Source organism: Ranitomeya variabilis, chromosome 3 (assembly GCF_051348905.1).
Source record: "Ranitomeya variabilis isolate aRanVar5 chromosome 3, aRanVar5.hap1, whole genome shotgun sequence".
Classification (NCBI taxonomy): Eukaryota; Metazoa; Chordata; class Amphibia; order Anura; family Dendrobatidae; genus Ranitomeya; species Ranitomeya variabilis.
The window spans coordinates 544,501,503-544,521,367 of NC_135234.1; the positions used below are offsets into that span (position 1 = coordinate 544,501,503).

Below are 19,865 nucleotides of genomic sequence, written 5' to 3' on the forward strand. Positions count from 1 at the left end.
GAAACAAAGAAAAGGATTATCAAACTCTTAAAAGAGGGTAAATCATCGTGCAATGTTGCAAAAGATGTTGGTTGTTCACAGTCAGCTGTGTCTAAAATTTGGACCAAATACAAACAACATGGGAAGGTTGTTAAAGGCAAACATACTGGTAGACCAAGGAAGAAATCAAGCGTCAAGACCGGAAACTTAAAACAATATGTCTCCAAAACAGGAAATGCACAACAAAACAAATGAGGAATGAATGGGTGGAAACTGGAGTCAACGTCTGTGACTGAACTGTATGAAACCGCCTAAAGGAAATGGGATTTACATACAGAAAAGCTAAACGAAAGCCATCACTAACACCTAAACAGAAAAAAACAAGGTTACAATGGGCTAAGGAAAAGCAATCGTGGACTGTGGATGACTGGATGAAAGTCATATTCAGTGATGAATCACGAATCTGTATTGGGCAAGGTAATGATGCTGAACCTTTGTTTGGTGCCGTTCCAATGAGATTTATAAAGATGACTGACTAAAGAGAACATGCAAATTTCCACAGTCATTGATGATATGGGGCTGCATGTCAGGTAAAGGCACTGGGGAGATGGCTGTCATTACATCTTCAATAAATGCACAAGTTCATGTTGATATTTTGGACACTTTTCTTATCCTATCAATTGAAGGGATGTTTGGGGATAATGAAATCATTTTTTCAAGATGATAATACATCCTGCCATAGAGCAAAAACTGTGAAAACATTCCTTGAAAAAAGACCCATAAGGTCAATGTCATGGCCTGCAAATAGTCCTGATCTCAATCCAATTGAAAGTCTTTGGTGGAAGTTGAAGAAAATGGTCTATGACAAGGCTCCAACCTGCAAAGCTGATCTGGCAACAGCAATCATAGAAGGTTGGAGCCAGATTGATGAAGAGTACTGTTTTACACTCATTAAGTCCATGCCTCAGAGATTCAAGCTGTTATAAAAGCCAGAGGTGGTGCAACAAAATACTAGTGATGTTTTGGAGTGGTTTTTTTTTGTTTGTTTGTTTTTCATGATTCCATAATTTTTCCTCAGAATTGAGTGACTCCATAATTTTTTCCCTATGCTTGGTTAAAAAAGTAACCATTACTGACTACCACATTTTTTGTTCTTGATTTATTTTATTGTTTCTAAAAGCCAGATAGTTGCCATTTGAAATGATTTTAGTTTTGTGCCATGTCTGTGATCTGCTTTTTTTCTACAAAATTAAACAACTGAATGAACATCCTCCAAGGCCGGTGATTCCATAATTTTTGCCAGGGGTTGTATCATGAGAGAAAGCTGCTACTCAGTGCTGGGGGAGTGGTTGGACCAGGAGGCATGAAGCACCTAGTCCACTGGTGATAATCTCCTGCTGATAAAACACTTATTGTATGGAAACAGCAAAACAGAGCCCAATAAGTGACACATTGCTGGAATCAGGCTCTCAACCCTTCATCATGCTAAATCTCATAGCAAAAACCTGCTGGCAGATTCCCCTTAATAACATGAATATTACCATTGCTATTTTATTTCTTCAAAGCATCTAAGAAAATTAGGACCTTTAGGCTATGTTCACACGTTGCGTTTTTACAGCATTTTTTTCTGCTGCAAAAACGCAGCTCTTTGTCAGTCAAGAAAAAAAATAAGCTGTGTGCATGAGATTTCTGACATCTCATAGACTTTGCTGGTACTGTGAAACAGCTGAAAATTTGCATAAAAAAGCATAAAAAAATGCAACGTGTGAACATAGCTTTAACCCTTTTATGTATACAGCTTTTATGCAGACCATTTATCTACAGGCTACAGAATAACCTCTGTGTGTAGCTGTACTGCAGTCATGTATTACTCATCTCCCTAATAACTACCGGCTCTTACTAAACACAGGGATTGTTTGCCACCATGTAGATACATAGGTCTTCATATGACCTGCATACACAAAATATTAAGATATTTTAACCCCTTACTGATCAATGTTTAGGTCAGGACCATCCTGCAGATACTGTGCTAACATTATCTATTGACAGCTGGGCTCCAACTATAAATACCAGGATATGAGAAATTTCTGATTCTGGATGTTCAACCGCCTAGATGCCGAGTTCAATGTCAAAAGCTGCATCTAAGGAGTTTGTCAGAAAAAGGGGCATTTACGGAGAGGCCGTGGGTCAACATGGTTCTAAAAATGAATGAATAAAATGTCATTTAACACTTTATTTTAATCTCTGTGTTACTCAAAAAACTACATGTTTAAAAACCAAGTGTTCATACTGTGACTAATCCTACCATGCCAGTGCTACCACTCAGCTAGAAGCATAATGTACCATATACTAATCTCTCAATGTTCTGTATACTGCTCCATGAACTGTTCATATTGCATCTGCAGACCTCTGAAGAGGATGACTGTGGGCATGTTCCTGGCTGCCATGGCGTTTGTTGTTGCTGCTATTGTACAGACAGAAATTGATGTAAGTAACAGTCCTTATTATCGTTAAAGGGAACCTCTCAGCAGGATTGTGCACAGTAACCTACAGACAGTGTCAGGTCGGCGCCATTATACTGATTACAATGATACCTTGGTTGATGAAATCCGTCTTGTGGTTGTTTCTTAATCTTTATTTTCAGTTTTGTGTTAATGAGATTCTCGTGCCCCAAGGCGGGATTGGTGTATGGTGGTGCACTCAGTGTCGGGCTGGGGTGCTAAGAGCCCACCAGTAACATTGACTTTGGGGGGCCCACTTTTCACCTATATACAAATATTACACTACCCTCGTTCACAAATTTACCTACCGTATTTTCCAGCGTATAAGACGACTTTTTAACCCCTAAAAATTGTCCCAAAAGTCGGGGGTCGTCTTATACGCCAGGTACGGCATGTGCAGGGAGCGATCCTGGATGTTCCCAGGGTCTGAAGGAGAGGAAACTCTCCTTCAGGCCCTGGGATCCATATTCATGTAAAAAATAAAGAATAAAAATAAAAAATATGTATATACTCACCCCTCCGAGAAGCCTGGCTGTCACTGCTGCAAGCGTCTGCCTCCGTTCCTAAGAATTGCAGAGCGTGTAGGACCTTCGATGACGTCACGGTCAGGTGACCGGTCACATGAGCGGTCACGGACCAATCACAGGACTGCGACGTCATCGAGGGCCCTTCGTGCTCTGCAATTCTTAGGAACGGAGGCAAACGCTTGCAGCAGTGACAGCCAGGCTTCTCAGAGGGGTGAGTATATACATATTTTTTATTTTTATTCTTTATTTTTAACATGAATATGGATCCCAGGGCCTGAAGGAGAGTCTCCTCTCCTTCAGACCCTGGGAACCACACGCCGTATAAGATGACTGGGCGTATAAGATAACCCCCGTCTTATACAGCGGGCATATCCCAAATTCCATATTTTATATGGAAAAGTTGGGGGTCGTCTTATACGCCCAGTCATCTTATACACCAGAAAATACGGTATATCTCTATATAATTATAAACTGGACAGCTTGGTTAATGAAAGAGGAGATGCTGCTTTTTCTGTACAGAGTGAATCAAGTGAATTATGCCAAGTACTGCCCATACAGTGGGGTTGGGGGCCCATATTGCACAGGGGATTCCCCTGTTACCATATGGGCCAGTCCGAGTCTGGGTGTTAAGCTAAACAGAAAAAAACAGAAAAAATATATACACAGTCAGTATATACAGTTTCAATGGGGAGTATAGGATGTGGGAATAAGGAATAAAAACCCATAAGGAATAAGCACCCACCTGACTGGTTCTTATTCCTTATTCCCACATCCTATACTCCCCATTTAAACTGTATATACGATTATGAACATAGCCACCAATACAGAATGTTTTCCTTGGCTGTGTATATATTTTTTTCAGGTTTTTTTTCTGCATCCGCATACATCTCACGTCCCTGTGTTCCCAATGTTAAAGATAGGTACACAGGGCAATGCAGGATGCATGGAGAAGTAGGCGGGGCTTCAAGGAGGAAGAAGGGAGGAATTACGCTGCCATCCGCAGCGCTCCCGACCGCAAATGTGAAACCAGCCTTAGGCATTGCTTTTCTGAAATTTTACACTGCTAATTGTATATTCTTGCACTGTGGGTGATGATTAAAGGGACACTGTCACCTGAATTTGGAGGGAACAATCTTTAGACCTAGGGGCGGGGTTTTCGGGTGTTTGATGCACCCTTTCCTTACCCGCCGGCTGCATGCTGGCTGCAATATTGGATTGAAGTTCATTCTCTGTCCTCCGTAGTACATGCCTGCACAAGGCAAGATTGCTGATGTGTGAAACGAGTGCCATACATATTGCATACGGATGACAATACAGATGAAAAGTTAAAAAAAAAATTTCTGGTGAAAATCAGATTTTTTTTATACACTCATATGAACTGAGCCTCATAGTCACATATGTGGTATGGAATAATGGAAGTTATACGACACCATTGTGAACAGAACTTTAGTTGATAACTTGTGTCAATCTAATATTATTTACATGAATTAATGTTCTGCATAAATATTTCTTTAACTGTATCCCTTATTTTCTGTTTGTCCTACAGAAAACTCTGCCAAAATTCCCAACGGGCAATCAATTACAAGTTAAAGTCATAAACTTAGGTGCAGAGAACGTCACTGTTTCTTTTACAGAAAATGTGCGTTCACCTGGTCCCATTTCAGTGCCTTCTTTCCAGGTAATACAAGATTCCTACTCATTTGACTTTTTTAGTGATTCACTGGTTTGAGACAATTTAATATAAAATGAGTTTCTCTCTAGTAAATAAAGTTTTACACAATAACCATCTTGATCAATGTTCCCTAAGCTATAGTTCTTGCAAAACTAATACCCATTATACAGTAATGCAGTCTGTCAGTCAGGGCATTAGAGGTTTAGTTTTGTAACAGCCTGAGCAGCACAGCTTGGAGAATACTGCTCAGGATGAACAAATGCACTGTATTTTGCGGATTAGAAGACGCACCAGACTATAAAATGCATCCCAAATTTTTAGGAGAAAAATAGGAAAAAAAACTTTTTTTTTAATAATATGGTGGTGCTTCTTATAATCCATGCATCTTATTGCTTACCGGGGGTGGTGACTGCGGTGACGAGGGGTCCCAGGGTCGCTGACGGAGGGGGCAAGAGTGGAGCGTTGCTACAGGCCGGAGGCTGGGATGAGGGGGTGTTTGGGAGTGCATCGCTGCAGGTGTTCAGTAGTGTGGGGGCTCTGACGACATTTTGTGAAAGCCCAAAGCCTCCGCACTTACATGGTTTACTGTGCAGTGGACTCCGGGAAAATGGCTGCCGGGGGCGCGGCGCATGCCCAGATAGAGATCTCGGCACTAAGATCTCGGGAAGAAAAGGCAAACTGGTTCTGAGTTTTCCCTATTGAGTTCAATAAGTGAGTCAAAATCTGCAAGAAAAACAAAATCTTGTAAATCTTATTCTGGCTTGCTCACAGATCTGCAGCAAAATCTGAAAGTCTAGCTAAATACAGAAAAATAGCCAAAAACTATTCTTGGAGCTTAAAATAAAAATAAAATGTCAATATACTCACCCACTCTGGCCCTCCATTGTCAGTTCTTCTTTGTTCCTCCCCTTATCTGTTACCACTCACACTCTGGCCCTCCATTGCCAGTTCTTCTTTGTTCCTCCCCTTATCTCATCACCACTCACCCATTCTGGCCCTCCATTGCCAGTTCTTCTTTGTTCCTCCCCTTATCTGTTACCACTCACACATTCTGGCCCTCCATTGCCAGTTCTTCTTTGTTCCTCCCCTTATCTGTTATCACTCACGCACTCTGGCCCTCCATTGTCAGTTCTTCTTTGTCGCTCCCCTTTCTTGTTACCACTCACACACTCTGGCCCTCCATTGTCAGTTCTTCTTTGTTCCTCCCCTTTCTCGTTACCACTCACACACTCTGGCCCTCCATTGTCAGTTCTTCTTTGTTCCTCCCCTTTCTCATTACCACTCACACACTCTGGCCCTCCATTGTCAGTTCTTCTTTGTTCCTCCCCTTTCTCGTTACCACTCACACACTCTGGCCCTCCATTGCCAGTTCTTCTTTGTTCCTCCCCTTTCTCGTTACCACTCACACACTCTGGCCCTCCATTGCCAGTTCTTCTTTGTTCCTCCCCTTTCTCGTTACCACTCATACACTCTGGCCCTCCATTGTCAGTTCTTCTTTGTTCCTCCCCTTTCTCGTTACCACTCACACACTCTGGCCCTCCATTGCCAGTTCTTCTTTGTTCCTCCCCTTATCTGTTACCACTCACACACTCTGGCCCTCCATTGTCAGTTCTTTGTTCCTCCCCTTTCTTGTTACCACTCACACACTCTGGCCCTCCATTGCCAGTTCTCCTTTGTTCCTCCCCTTATCTGTTATCACTCACACATTCTGGCCCTCCATTGCCAGTTCTTCTTTGTTCCTCCCCTTATCTGTTACCACTCACACATTCTGGCCCTCCATTGCCAGTTCTTCTTTGTTCCTCCCCTTATCTGTTACCACTCACACACTCTGGCCCTCCATTGTCAGTTCTTCTTTGTTCCTCCCCTTTCTCGTTACCACTCACACACTCTGGCCCTCCATTGCCAGTTCTTCTTTGTTCCTCCCCTTTCTCCTTACCATCGGCCTCTTCCGATAACCTCTCCTTACAAATGAACACTGTAATTCTGGTACATCTGAATCAACGCAAAGTGTTTCTTACTAGCTGTTACTATGTGGAAATTGTCGCCTTAACGAATATAGTGAATGATTTCTAAATATAAATGTATCACATTATTTTAGACATAAAGTTACAGACTACAATAACATTAGGTATGTAGTACAATTTGTTGAGACAAATAACATTTTTATGACTTTTTATTATTTTTTAGGCAAGTGACTATGAGGATGTTCCAATTAAGAGCACCATTGATTTTAACTATATGGATGTGGCACAAAGTTTTCCACTTGATGCCTTTTCTGCTGGATACCGATATACATACATTGTTACAAATGAAAATGTTGTGCAGACAGAGTGGGTGAGTACACTTATCAGTCATACAGATATTTGTAAGATTTATTGTATATCGTATCTCGTTCACAAACGTCAAAGCTTGAACCGAATAAGCTCAAAAAAGACTGAACAAATGCAAAGCAAGATGTTTTGGCATTGCAGCGCATTTGTTCATTCTTTTCAGCATTTTTTAAGCACTTATTCAGGTGCACTTTATGTGAAATCCATCTGAAAGAGATGACGTATGCATGTAACCTAAAATATCAGGTTCACATGAGCGTATCGAAAAATCAACAGAGTTTGACCCAGAAAACCTGCATGATTTTTTTTCTCACTTTTTATTTATGTGCAATCCGTATGTAATCTATTTTTTACAGCAGAACCTATTAACAATTTATGAGATCATTTACAATTTCCTATGTTAAAGAATTGCAATGTATCCATAATACAGGTGCTATATCAATGTTCTGTATGGGATCTTTTTTTCGCACTCCCATAGATTTCAAAGGGCGAGTCAACATATTGAAGAAACTAGTACAGGTTGCGATTTTTTTTCTTCACATGCAGATTTGTCAGTGAAAAAAACACGCATGTGAACAGCTCAATTGAATAGCATCGGTTCGTATGCTGTCAGTTTTGTCAGGAACATCACTCAGATCGAAAAGAAGTTAATGTGAACTTATTCCACTGCCTTTTTATATGGGCTTGTGCATACGACCATAATAATTGGATGAATGTTGTCTATCATTTTGATGGATAGCATTTGTCCCCATGTTATGTAATGTGGCAACGCACCCATCCATTTTTTCCTGGGATCGATTCGGTCCGAGGAAAAAGATTGCAGCATGCACCATTTGCCTCCTATCGAAAGGCACTTGGTCATTCATGTCTATGAGTCCATGGAAAACTTCGGACTGAACTTGGATCATGGAAATTACCCACATTCGAGAAAATTGGGTCACAATATGATCAGACTCTGATCAAACCGATTTTCCCAGATGAGAGAAAATCGGTGGTGTCATTCTAGCCTTTCACTCTGTCTCTCCTTACGGGGATCCAAGTAATCGAGCACCACGCGATACTCTGCACTGCTCGCTACCCAGTTGAGCACCCCGATGCATGATCAAATATCGAACAGTGCCAAGCACGATCACCCATCACTAGTTAGGACGTCTACTTGGCTCTGTCAGAACCAAATTGACAGGCAGGATATTGAAGTGGACAACGTAAACATGACTTCCCCCATTACCACCTACAAAAATAGTTAGCAAAAGATTATGAATAAATTATATGTATGGTACCCTAAAATGTGCCATAAAAATTAATCTTATCCTGCAAAATAAATTCATGACTGCATTTTAGGATGTCTACAATTTCATCAGCATGCCACTATGTCTCTGACAGTCAAATCACAAAAACCACAGTATGACTACAGATCTCACTGTAAGGTCAAGTTCACACAAGTGTGTACAAAATCATCTGTTTTCTGTCCATGTTTTATATGTCCATTTTTCTTATTGGCAGTGCATCCGTTTGTCAGAGGTTTTTTTACATCTAGTATGCCATGCGTATGTCAAATTTTGACATCAGTGTTTTTAAAAATAACATTTTCGCATTTTGACTCTAAAAAACGGTTAAAATATGTTCATGAAGTATGGATGCAATGTATGACATATGACGTGCCATCACTATATTAAATGTCCGTGATCACAGCTGGTAATATTTCAAATGTTCTTAAAACATGCAAGTTCACTGGCTTCCTATTGCCCAGAGACTCCAGTTCAAAACCCTTACAATGACATACAAAGCCATCCACAACCTGTCTCCTCCATACATCTGTGACATGGTCTCCCGGTATTTACCTACATGCAACCTCCGATCCTCTTAAGATCTCCTTCTCTACTCCCCTCTCATCTCTTCTTCCCACAACCGCATCCAAGACTTCTCCCGTGCTTCCCCCATACTCTGGAATTTTCTACCACAACACATCAGACTCTCACCTACCATAGAAACCTTCAAAAAGAACCTGAATACCCACCTCTTCCGACAAGCCTACAGCCTGCAGTGATCCTCAAACACAACCTCAATTTACATACAGAAGCATGATGGTAAATTGCAACAAAGTTTTATGTAGTAAAAAAATTACTAATTTTTATTGTTGACAAAAAAATAAAATAATGAAATCCAAAAGAAATCAAGCTTGGGAACATACGAGGAGTGCAGGAGCATCGGGACATAAAATGATGATCTGCACAGAGGAAATTGCACTACCAAAAATAAGGAAAAGGACCAACCATGCAAAGAAAATATGGAGTAAATTCTAATCAATAAATTGCAAATAAAGTGCATAGTGCATGATGGAAATATCAGTGATCACAATAACCTGTGCATCGGCTTGTGCCTGATCATGATGAATGCAATGAGTGCTGATGAAAATCTAGTGTTAAGCTCATAGTGTTATAAATAGTACAATACCTGTAAAGTGCTGAGTGCAAAAGGGTCCCTGCTGCCCCGCGCTCTCACCCCGACAGCGCCGTTTCACGTTATGCTCCATCTATGCCCCCTTCTTCTATGCAACTTTGTTGCAATTTATTGTCATGCCTCTGTACATAAATTGAGGTTGTGTTTGTAGATATCAGGAATAGACGTTTTTGCCTATTCTTTTTTGGACTGTGTTAATTTATGCAATGATTCTCAACCTACTGAACCGCCGCACAACCAGCTCTACCCTCTCCTAGTGTATCCTCACCAATCCCCTCCAGACTGTGAGCCCTCGAGGGCAGGGTCCTCCCTCCTTATGCACCTGTATGCCTTGCTTTTTTGCTCATGTCTAATTGTATTTGTCTATATTTGCCCCCTTTTCACATTTAAAGCGCCATGGGATAAATGGCGCTATAAAAATGTATAATAATAACACTGGTCAACAGCATTTTTGGTGCCAAAGATATTTCATCGAATTTAGGGTATTTTTCGGGTGCTGATTCTGAATATGTCATCAGTTTTGCCAGATTGGCTCAAGTTTTTGAGATTTTTGGTATCTTATTTATAGCACTTGTTGGTAAATGCGACGCATCATCTCATTAATTTCTTTGGATTAGTACTTGAACTGAGCAGTTCTCAATATAGTTTTGTGTTAATTAGTGTTCTAAAAGTTTGTCCATAGCTTGATTTTTGCACTAACTTTATGTTGTTGTCTGTTTTCCAGTGAAAAGCATGAACTCATCAAGAAGAAGTTGACTTAACGATCCAGACTCATTCTGTTACATTTGTGGTGAATACACACTGCCAAAACATAGAAGAAACATAACAGACTTCGTAAAAAAAGTGTATTTTGCCTATTTTGGGGTTATGCTTGGGGACCAAGACAAGTTTTGGGCACCACACATAGTGTGCAAAGCATGTATCGAATTATTACGAAAATGGAGCAAAGGACAAAGAAAAAGCTTCAAATTTGGTGTTCCAATGGTGTGGAGAGAGCCAAAAAATCATCATGATGACTGTTATTTCTGTGCAGTGCAAGTGCAAGGATTCAATAAGCATAAGAAACGAAAATGGGAGTAACATGGAATCTGCAAGAAGGCCTGTCCCTCATTGTGAAGATGTGCCTGTACCTGTGTTTACCATAAATAACAGTCATCATGATGATTTTTTGGCTCTCTCCACACCATTGGAACACCAAATTTGAAGCTTTTTCTTTGTCCTTTGCTCCATTTTCGTAATAATTCGATACATGCTTTGCACACTATGTGTGGTGCCCAAAACTTGTCTTGGTCCCCAAGCATAACCCCAAAATAGGCAAAATACACTTTTTTTACGAAGTCTGTTATGTTTCTTCTATGTTTTGGCAGTGTGTATTCACCACAAATGTAACAGAATGAGTCTGGATCGTTAAGACAACTTCTTCTTGATGAGTTCATGCTTTTCATTGGAAAACAGACAACAACATAAAGTTAGTGCAAAAATCAAGCTATGAACAAACTTTTAGAACACTAATTAACACAAAACTATATTGAGAACTGCTCAGTTCAAGTACTAATCCAAAGAAATTAATGAGATGATGCGTCGCATTTACCAACAAGTGCTATAAATAAGATACCAAAAATGTCAAAAACTTGAGCCAATCTGGCAAAACTGATAGCATATTCAGAATCAGCACCCCAAAAATACCCCAAATTCATTAAAATATTTTGGACACCAGAAAAAAAAATTTTTTGGGTTGACCTGTGTAATAATAATAATACTCTCTCCTCAGTTCCTGGCTGCTTGAGGGATAAAGTTCCACTTTGAGTGACAGTTTTAGTGAGATGCTTCAATCTGCTACTACACATTATTAGTATGTCAATAATTGTTATGAGTTTACACTGTTATCACTATAGCTACATATAGACATAACAGCGACTTTGCCCAACTATGCGGCTTGGCATAGTCAGAGCTGTGATTAGGGAACTGCCCTGGAAACTGTTGATGCTGCGGTAGTAAGTTTCTGATTCTACAGGACCGAGAAGAACCCTGTCAAAAGTTGAGATGGAGGGGTGAGGGCAATGAGCTGCTAACTGTTGCATAGAAATCAATGCTGGAGAGAGCTGATTGGAATGTTAAGAGTTGACCCATCTCCTGCTACTTCACACTCGGCCAGGGTCTGGGCAGGCACTCATGGCCAGCTCTAAGGAAACAAGCTGTACACTGTGTAAAATAATCTCACAGTTCCACCCTCGGTGTGTCTGGGATGCAGTTACTGACAGCTCAGCCATCCAATCTGGTACAGGAGCATGCTGAAGCTGTCAGTACTTTGACAGCTCAGTTATCCAGTCTATTGCAGTCGTGCTGAGCTTTCGGTGTGTTGATTGACAGCTCAGCCGTTCAATCTGAGACTGGCTGTCTTCTGGTATTCAAAGTCCCAGGTGATTGCCAGGCTAATTAACTGGGCTGTTTCTCCAAGACCTCTGCCAGATGTACATTCAGCTACTGTGTGGTTTGATCTATCTGTGCCTTGTGTTCTGTTTGTTGATCTTTCGTTTTCCTGACCTTGGACCTCGTTCTGACCATCCGTCTGTTTAACCCATTCTGCTGTGATCCGTTATCTCCTGCTTTGAACATTTCCTGACTACCCTTTGTCTTTTTCTTGCTTATGACGTACCCTCCTGGCTTCTGACCTCAGAATCCTTGACTGTCCTATCTCACTGCTTGTCCTTGAGAGGTAACTAAAGGTACCTTCACACGAAACGACATCGCTAGCGATCCGTGACGTTGCAGCGTCCTGGCTAGCGATATCGTTTCGTTTGACACGCAGCAGCGATCAGGATCCTGCTGTGATGTCGCTGGTCGCTGAATAAAGTCCAGAACTTTATTTGGTCGTCCGATCGCTGTGTATCGTTGTGTTTGAAAGCAAAAGCAACGATACCAGCGATGTTTTACACTGGTAACCAGGGTAAACATCGGGTTACCAAGCGCAGGGCCGCGCTTAGTAACCCGATGTTTACCCTGGTTACCAGCGTAAAAGTAAAAAAAACAAACAGCACATACTTACATGCGTCCCCCAGCGTCTGCTTCCTGACACTTACTGAGCGCCGGCCCTAAAAGTGAAAGTGAAAGCACAGCGGTGACGTCACCGCTGTGCTGTTAGGGCCGGAGCTCAGTCAGTGTCAGGAAGCAGACGCTGGGGGACGCATGTAAGTATGTGCTGTTTGTTTTTTTTACTTTTACGCTGGTAACCAGGATAAACATCGGGTTACTAAGCGCGGCCCTGCGCTTAGCAACCCGATGTTTACCCTGGTTACCCGGGGACCTCGGCATCGTTGGTCGCTGGAGAGCGGTCTGTGTGACAGCTCTCCAGCGATCAAACAGCGACGCTGCAGCGATCGGCATCGTTGTCGCTATCGCTGCAGCGTCGCTTCGTGTGAAGGCACCTTTAGGGTCACAGATAAAAGCTCTCAGAGCAGGAGAATGACAGCAGATAGATAAAGCAAGTCAATATCAAACTCGCTTATTTTCATGCTGACTAACTGATAAAAGCAATTTAATAACATAAGGATATCCCTTTACTGATCACTGGTAGTAGTCTGACACACAGCAAGAAATAAGTTATCATAAATCCTATCTACAGGAGATAAGTTAATAACTTTATATAAACACTTTGCAGCCATAGGTAAGGATAAGAAAAAACACAATGAATTTTTTTAAAGAAAAATAATGAAGCTAAAGCATTTTGGCTCACAATTTTCTCCTTCAGCAACATTTGCCACATTGTCAAGGATAACAGACCTGGGGGTGATGCAGATCCCATCGCTGTAACCAATTTGTCAAGAATAACAGCCAGGGGGGGGTCACAGTTCACTGTTACCACTTTGTCACAGTTGACACCAGAGAGATCACCTCTGCCTCCAACAGTCGGGGCAATTACTCAATTGACTGACGGGTGATGGATGAGTCATCAGTTGTATCCACTACTAGGTTTGTTATTGGGATACTCCCAGTGAGCGTTTGGTATATACACCTCTAATTCCAACACATGGAATATATACAGTATATATATATATATATATATATATATATATATATATATATATATACATATGTATACCCAGAGATGTTCACTGCCAACTCCAAAATAACAAAAACGAACCACTAGGCACCACCACTGATGCCACCAATTGTTTAGACCTGCCGACTGGACACTCGTTACAGGTAGCGTATGGCTTCAGAGGTACGGTTTACAGAGTAAGAGGAACAGAGGTATTCAATTTTATATATTTATTCCAAAAAAGTAGGCAGTGTTTATAAAAAATATACAAAGATGATATAAAAAGGAATAACGAAGGAAAATTACTAAACCTGATGTCACGGAAATGGCTAAAGGCTCAGCGGAGAGAGGTACTCCTTAGGAAAATGGAGAGAACCCACATCAAGCTGTACTTTTCAGGATGACAAATGGCCAAACCCAATTTCTGCTTTTTATTAGATCAAAATTACACCCACATGTGGGGGCTGGTTGTGGGATGTGCTGGGTTTTTCAGAATTTTATAAGATCCAAAGCTTACAGGATATCCTTTCCTCTTGAGATCCCAGGGTGTAGATATTGTCATCACATTTCTTATCACGCTTTTACCCTTATATAGGGATGAAATGTAGCCTGGATAGCATCATCCATCAAATTAAGTTGGAGGGGTTAGAATAGCCTTACAGTGATGTAAGTGAATGCATTATGTTCATACCTTTGCGGCACTCACGCGAATGTTGCAGAAATCAGTGTCTTTTATTCGCTTTATGCGGCATTAGACATTTGCGGAGAGGCAGCAGGAGACAGAGAGGGGTGCGGGGAGAAGAAAGTGGACGACGGTCGTTTCACGCGGATGCGCTTCTACGGGTCCAGGTGCCACATTCGGGTGAGTGCCGCATCTGTTTAAACTTTGCATTATGTGGATTTCTATTTTCTTGTTATATGAAGAGCACCTCCCGTACATGCAAGAATAGAGCTTTGTGTTAGAACAGTCTTTGGAAAAATCTGTCCTCTATAGTCACAGCCTGTGAAGATTATCCACATTACCTGGTGCCGCTCAATTCTGGATCTGATGTTTGGTGTTCGTACCTTTTGCTATGACACCGAAAATACATCTCCCATAAATGTAGGATCGATGTAGACCCCAATATTCATCATTGACCGCTGGCTGAGAAGTGTGTCAGAAAGATTCTTTGATCAGTGGAAGCTTTTTGGTTTGGAAACGTACTTCCTCACCTCTGCATAAAAGAATGTCAGCCTTGGCATCTTTTCAGCAAATCTCCCTGCTGTAATTACCTGTAAAATGACTAGTGATAAAAATTCCCCATTAAATGTCACCTGCTTAACCCAGCAGGAAGTACAGCGGCGTCTAAAAATCACTAAAATTGACAAATCTCCGGGCCCGGATGGGATACACCCCCGAGTACTGCAGGAACTAAGTACAGTCATTGATAGACCATTATTTTTAATCTTTAAAGACTCCATAATAACAGGGTCTGTACCACAGGACTGGCGTATAGCAAATGTGGTGCCAATATTAAAAAAAGGGGCAAAAACTGAACTCGGTAATTATAGGCCAGTAAGTTTAACCTCTACTGTGGGTAAAATCCTGGAGGGCATTCTAAGGGATGCTATGCTGGAGTATCTGAAGAGGAATAACCTCATGACCCAGTATCAGCACGGGTTTACTAGGGACCGTTCATGTCAGACTAATTTGATCAGCTTCTATGAAGAGGTAAGTTCAGGACTGGACCAAGGGAACCCAGTGGACGTAGTATATATGGACTTTTCCAAAGCTTTTGATACGGTGCCACACAAAAGGTTGTTACATAAAATGAGAGTAATGGGGATAGGGGAAAATATGTGTAAGTGGGTTGAGAGCTGGCTCAGGGATAGGAAACAAAGGGTGGTTATTAATGGAGCACACTCGGACTGGGTCACGGTTAGCAGTGGGGTACCACAGGGGTCAGTATTGGGCCCTCTTCTTTTTAACATATTTATTAATGACCTTGTAGGGGGCATTCAGAGTAGAATTTCAATATTTGCAGATGACACTAAACTCTGCAGGGTAATCAATACAGGGGAGGACAATTTTATATTACAGGATGATTTATGTAAACTAGAAGCTTGGGCTGATAAATGGCAAATGAGCTTTAATGGGGATAAATGTAAGGTCATGCACTTGGGTAGAAGTAATAAGATGTATAACTATGTGCTTAATTCTAAAACTCTGGGCAAAACCGTCAATGAAAATGGCCTGGGTGTATGGGTGGATGACAAACTCATATTCAGTGGCCAGTGTCAGGCAGCTGCTACAAAGGCAAATAAAATAATGGGATGTATTAAAAGAGGCATAGATGCTCATGAGGAGAACATAATTTTACCTCTATACAAGTCACTAGTGCGACCACACTTAGAATACTGTGCACAGTTCTGGTCTCCGGTGTATAAGAAAGACATAGCTGAACTGGAGCGGGTGCAGAGAAGAGCGACCAAGGTTATTAGAGGACTGAGGGGTCTGCAATACCAAGATAGGTTATTACACTTGGGGCTATTTAGTTTGGAAAAACGAAGACTAAGGGGTGATCTTATGTTAATGTATAAATATATGAGGGGACAGTACAAAGACCTTTCTGATGATCTTTTTAATTATAGACCTGAGACAGGGACAAGGGGGCATCCTCTACGTCTGGAGGAAAGAAGGTTTAAGCATAATAACAGACGCGGATTCTTTACTGTAAGAGCAGTGAGACTATGGAACTCTCTGCCGTATGATGTTGTAATGAGTGATTCATTTATTAAATTTAAGAGGGGACTGGATAACTTTCTGGAAAAGTATAATGTTACAGGGTATATACACTAGATTCCTTGATAAGGCGTTGATCCAGGGAACTAATCTGACTGCCGTATGTGGAGTCTGGAAGGAATTTTTTTCCCCAATATGGAGCTTACTCTTTGCCACATGGTTTTTTTTTGCCTTCCTCTGGATCAACATGTTAGGTTAGGCTATGGGTTGAACTAGATGGACTTACAGTCTTCCTTCAACCTTAATAACTATGTAACTATGTAACTATGTAACTACCTGGCCACTGCAGAGTGTCAGCTCTCTCTCTCTCACTTCTCCTGTTATAAGTAGTTTCTCTCTTTCCCAGCCACAGTTAATCCCATATGTTCAATGTGTGCGTGATATGTCCCCTCTGTGGAGACGTCTTTATGGATTATAATTTTTTCTCTAAGACACAAATACAATTTACACAACCTAATTTTGTCCACAAATGTACACGTTACTGTAAAAAAGATTAAGGCTGATTCCTGAAGGTGTTTGTGCCAGAATTTTGGCATAGGAAACCTTAATAAGCTAATATTTTAGTGACTTTTGGTGTTTTCATGCTAGTCCTGTCTAGCTACACTGATATGGGCTGAGTATGAGCAGGATGGGGCATGGCTATGCCAAGCAGTCAAATTCATGAAAAGGTTCACCACTTTAGTGGCTTCATTTCCTCCAGAAATGTACTCCAGCCCTTGACAATAGTACATTTTTGGCAGCAGCACATGCTAGTTAAGGGACACGCCAATTTCATTAAGAGGTGCACGCCACATGGTACTCTAGCAAACCCGTTCTTTAAAACTAGCATGTATTATGCCGGTAGACCTATCCTGCCTCTTTGTAAACATGGATTGGCTACTGCCACATGAAGGCCTGAATGTCACGCCAGAGCAAGGAAATGACTGACATGCGGCACAAACAAGGTAAAGAAGGTAAAGTGTGCCCTGACGATAGGGAAATGGGAGAAGGGACACCCCTAAACACTCAACTGAGACTACACTTTGCGCTCTCTATGGTCCCTAGGTGGGTCCTTCACCCCATGTGCCGTCACCCACTTAAGCTTTGACTGGCCCTGAGCTAGCCCTAACTAGTGAGTAGGGCAGCAAGATACTAGTCTCACTACTAATGGAGGGAAACAAATGGAGGAAACAAGCCACAAATGAAACTGCATTACTTCTGCATTTTCCACCTGATACCTCTTGGTAACATTATCATCTTTAAAAAAAAGAATTAGGGACATAAGGCGCCGTGTGGCCATTAGATAGCTTATACATGTAGTTATGGATGTAACCATGGGGCCATTAAGCAGTGCATACATCTAGTCATGGGCCATAAAGTGGCACAAACGTGGGACCATTAAACAGTATTTATGCATATAATTATGGGACATAAGGTGGCATTGGGGACATTAAACATAAACATACATGAGGGACAACATAATAAAATTTATGGTAGCACATGTCTGACTATACTTACACATATTTTTCAGAAGGTGTGGCCTTCTCATACCCAGGGTTGAGCATCTTCCATATCGCCTCCCACATGGATTCCTTCTCGTTTCTGTCACTATAAGCGGTCAGTCTATTATCCCAAAGTTCAGGCTTCTCCTATACAAGAACAATAAGGCTATGTTCACATGTTGTGCTTTTGCAGTATTTTTTTCTGCAGGCAAAACCTCTCTTGGCAGCTTAGAAAAAGCAGGTTTTTGCTGCGTTTTTATTATCTCTTGTGCATGCTGATAAAGTTTAGTGCCCCAAAAAAACATGATGCAACTTGCTTAAATTTTTGCACCAAAAGCGCAGCAAAACCTGATACCTGCGTTTTTGCACCTACTCATTGCTTTCTATGGGTGAAAAAAACGCTGAAAAAAGTTACATACTGCACTTTGCAAAAACACAGCAGTTTTCCAAATCAGTCAGAAAAAAAAAAAAACAATGTGCAAGCATTCATGTGCAATCAGGTTTCTGAAATTTCATAGCCTTTGCTGGTACTGTAAAACGCAGCTAAAAATTTGCATGAAAAACGCAGCAAAAATGCAATGTTTGAACATAGCCTAAAGGTACCGTCACATTAAGCGACGCTGCAGCGATATAGACAACGATGCCGATCACTGCAGCGTCGCTGTTTCGTCGTTGTGTGGTCGCTGGAGATCTGTCACACAGACCGCTCTCCAGCGACCAACGATGCCGAAGTCCCCGGGTAACCAGGGTAAACATCGGGTTACTAAGCGCAGGGCCGCGCTTAGTAACCCGATGTTTACCCTGGTTACCAGTGTAAATGTAAAAAAAAAAAAAACACTACATACTTACATTCCGGTGTCTGTCGGGTCCCCCGGCGTCCGCTTCCCTGCACTGTGTAAGAGCCGGCCCTAAAGCAGAGCGGTGACGTCACCGCTGTGCTCTGCTTTACGGCCGGCCGGCGCTGACACGGTGCAGGGAAGCGGACGCCGGGGGACGTGACAGACATCAGAAGGTGAGTGAATAGATCTGGGGTACAACATATCTGGTGCATCATGGTGGTGGTTTCCATTATATCCTAATGAGTGTGAATCAGTGCATTTTATCTGTAATTTCATTCTTTTATATTCTGGCTATTAAATTGCTCTATGTCTTTATAACATGAAAACAGTGAACAAATTTGTTATTTTTAGAGTGAAGATATAACCAAGAAACCAGAACAAGGAAGCAATGCCATCAGGTGGGTTTTTTCTACATAATTCCTCGCTGCACTTTCTTCACATCTATTAGTTACCAAATTACACAATCCAGTTCCTTTTCCTGGATCAAGTGGTACTGATGACAATTTTGCAATGTAATTCCAAACTGAATAATGATAAATATGTTCTGAGCCTGTGTGTGTCTGTATGTGTGCGTGTATGTCTGTATGTGTGTGTGTGTGTGTCTATAAGTGTGTGTGTCTGTATGTATGTGTGTGTCTGCGTGCTTGTGTGTCTGTATGAGTGTGTGTCTGTGTGTGTGCGTGTGTGTCTGTAAGTGTGTATCTGTATGTGTTTGTGTATATATGTGTCTGTATGTGTGTTTGTGTTTATAAGTGTGTGTCTATTGTGTGTCTGTATGAGTTTGTGTGTCTGTATGAGTGAGTGTGTGTCTGTATATGTGTGTGTGGGTGTCTATAAGTGTGTGTCTGTATGTGTGTCTGTGTGTGTGTTTGTGTGTGTGTCTGTATGTATGTGTGTGTCTGTATGTGTGTTTGTGAGTGTCTGTATGTGTGCGTGTGTGTCTGTATGTGTCTGTATGAGTGTGTGTTTATAAGTGTGTGTCTGTGTGTATATGTGTGTGTCTGTGTGCTTGTGTCTGTGTGCTTGTGTGTATGTTTGTGTGTGTGTCTGTATGTGTGTTTGTGTGTGACTGTATGTGTGTGTGTCTGTATGTATGTGTGTGTTTGTGTGTCTGTGTGCCTGTGTGTGTCTGTATGTGTGTGTCTGTATCAGTGTGTGTCTGTATGTGTGTGTGTACGTGTGTGTCTATAAGTGTGTATGTGTCTGTATGTGTGTTTGTGTGTCTGTGTGTGTCTGTATGTATGTGTGTGTCCAG

The 19,865-nt window shown here is 41.5% G+C and overlaps 1 protein-coding gene across 1 annotated transcript in view; it reads left to right on the forward strand.

Annotated features, from left to right (window-relative positions):
• SLC15A1 (solute carrier family 15 member 1) overlaps positions 1-19,865 on the forward strand; it is a 114,709-nt gene that overhangs the window by 69,982 nt on the left and 24,862 nt on the right. The window contains exons 15-18 of the mRNA XM_077297109.1: positions 2,385-2,466; positions 4,554-4,685; positions 6,867-7,013; positions 18,962-19,008. Coding sequence (XP_077153224.1) covers positions 2,385-2,466; positions 4,554-4,685; positions 6,867-7,013; positions 18,962-19,008 — 408 coding nt within the window. The remainder of the gene's footprint in view (positions 1-2,384; positions 2,467-4,553; positions 4,686-6,866; positions 7,014-18,961; positions 19,009-19,865) is intronic.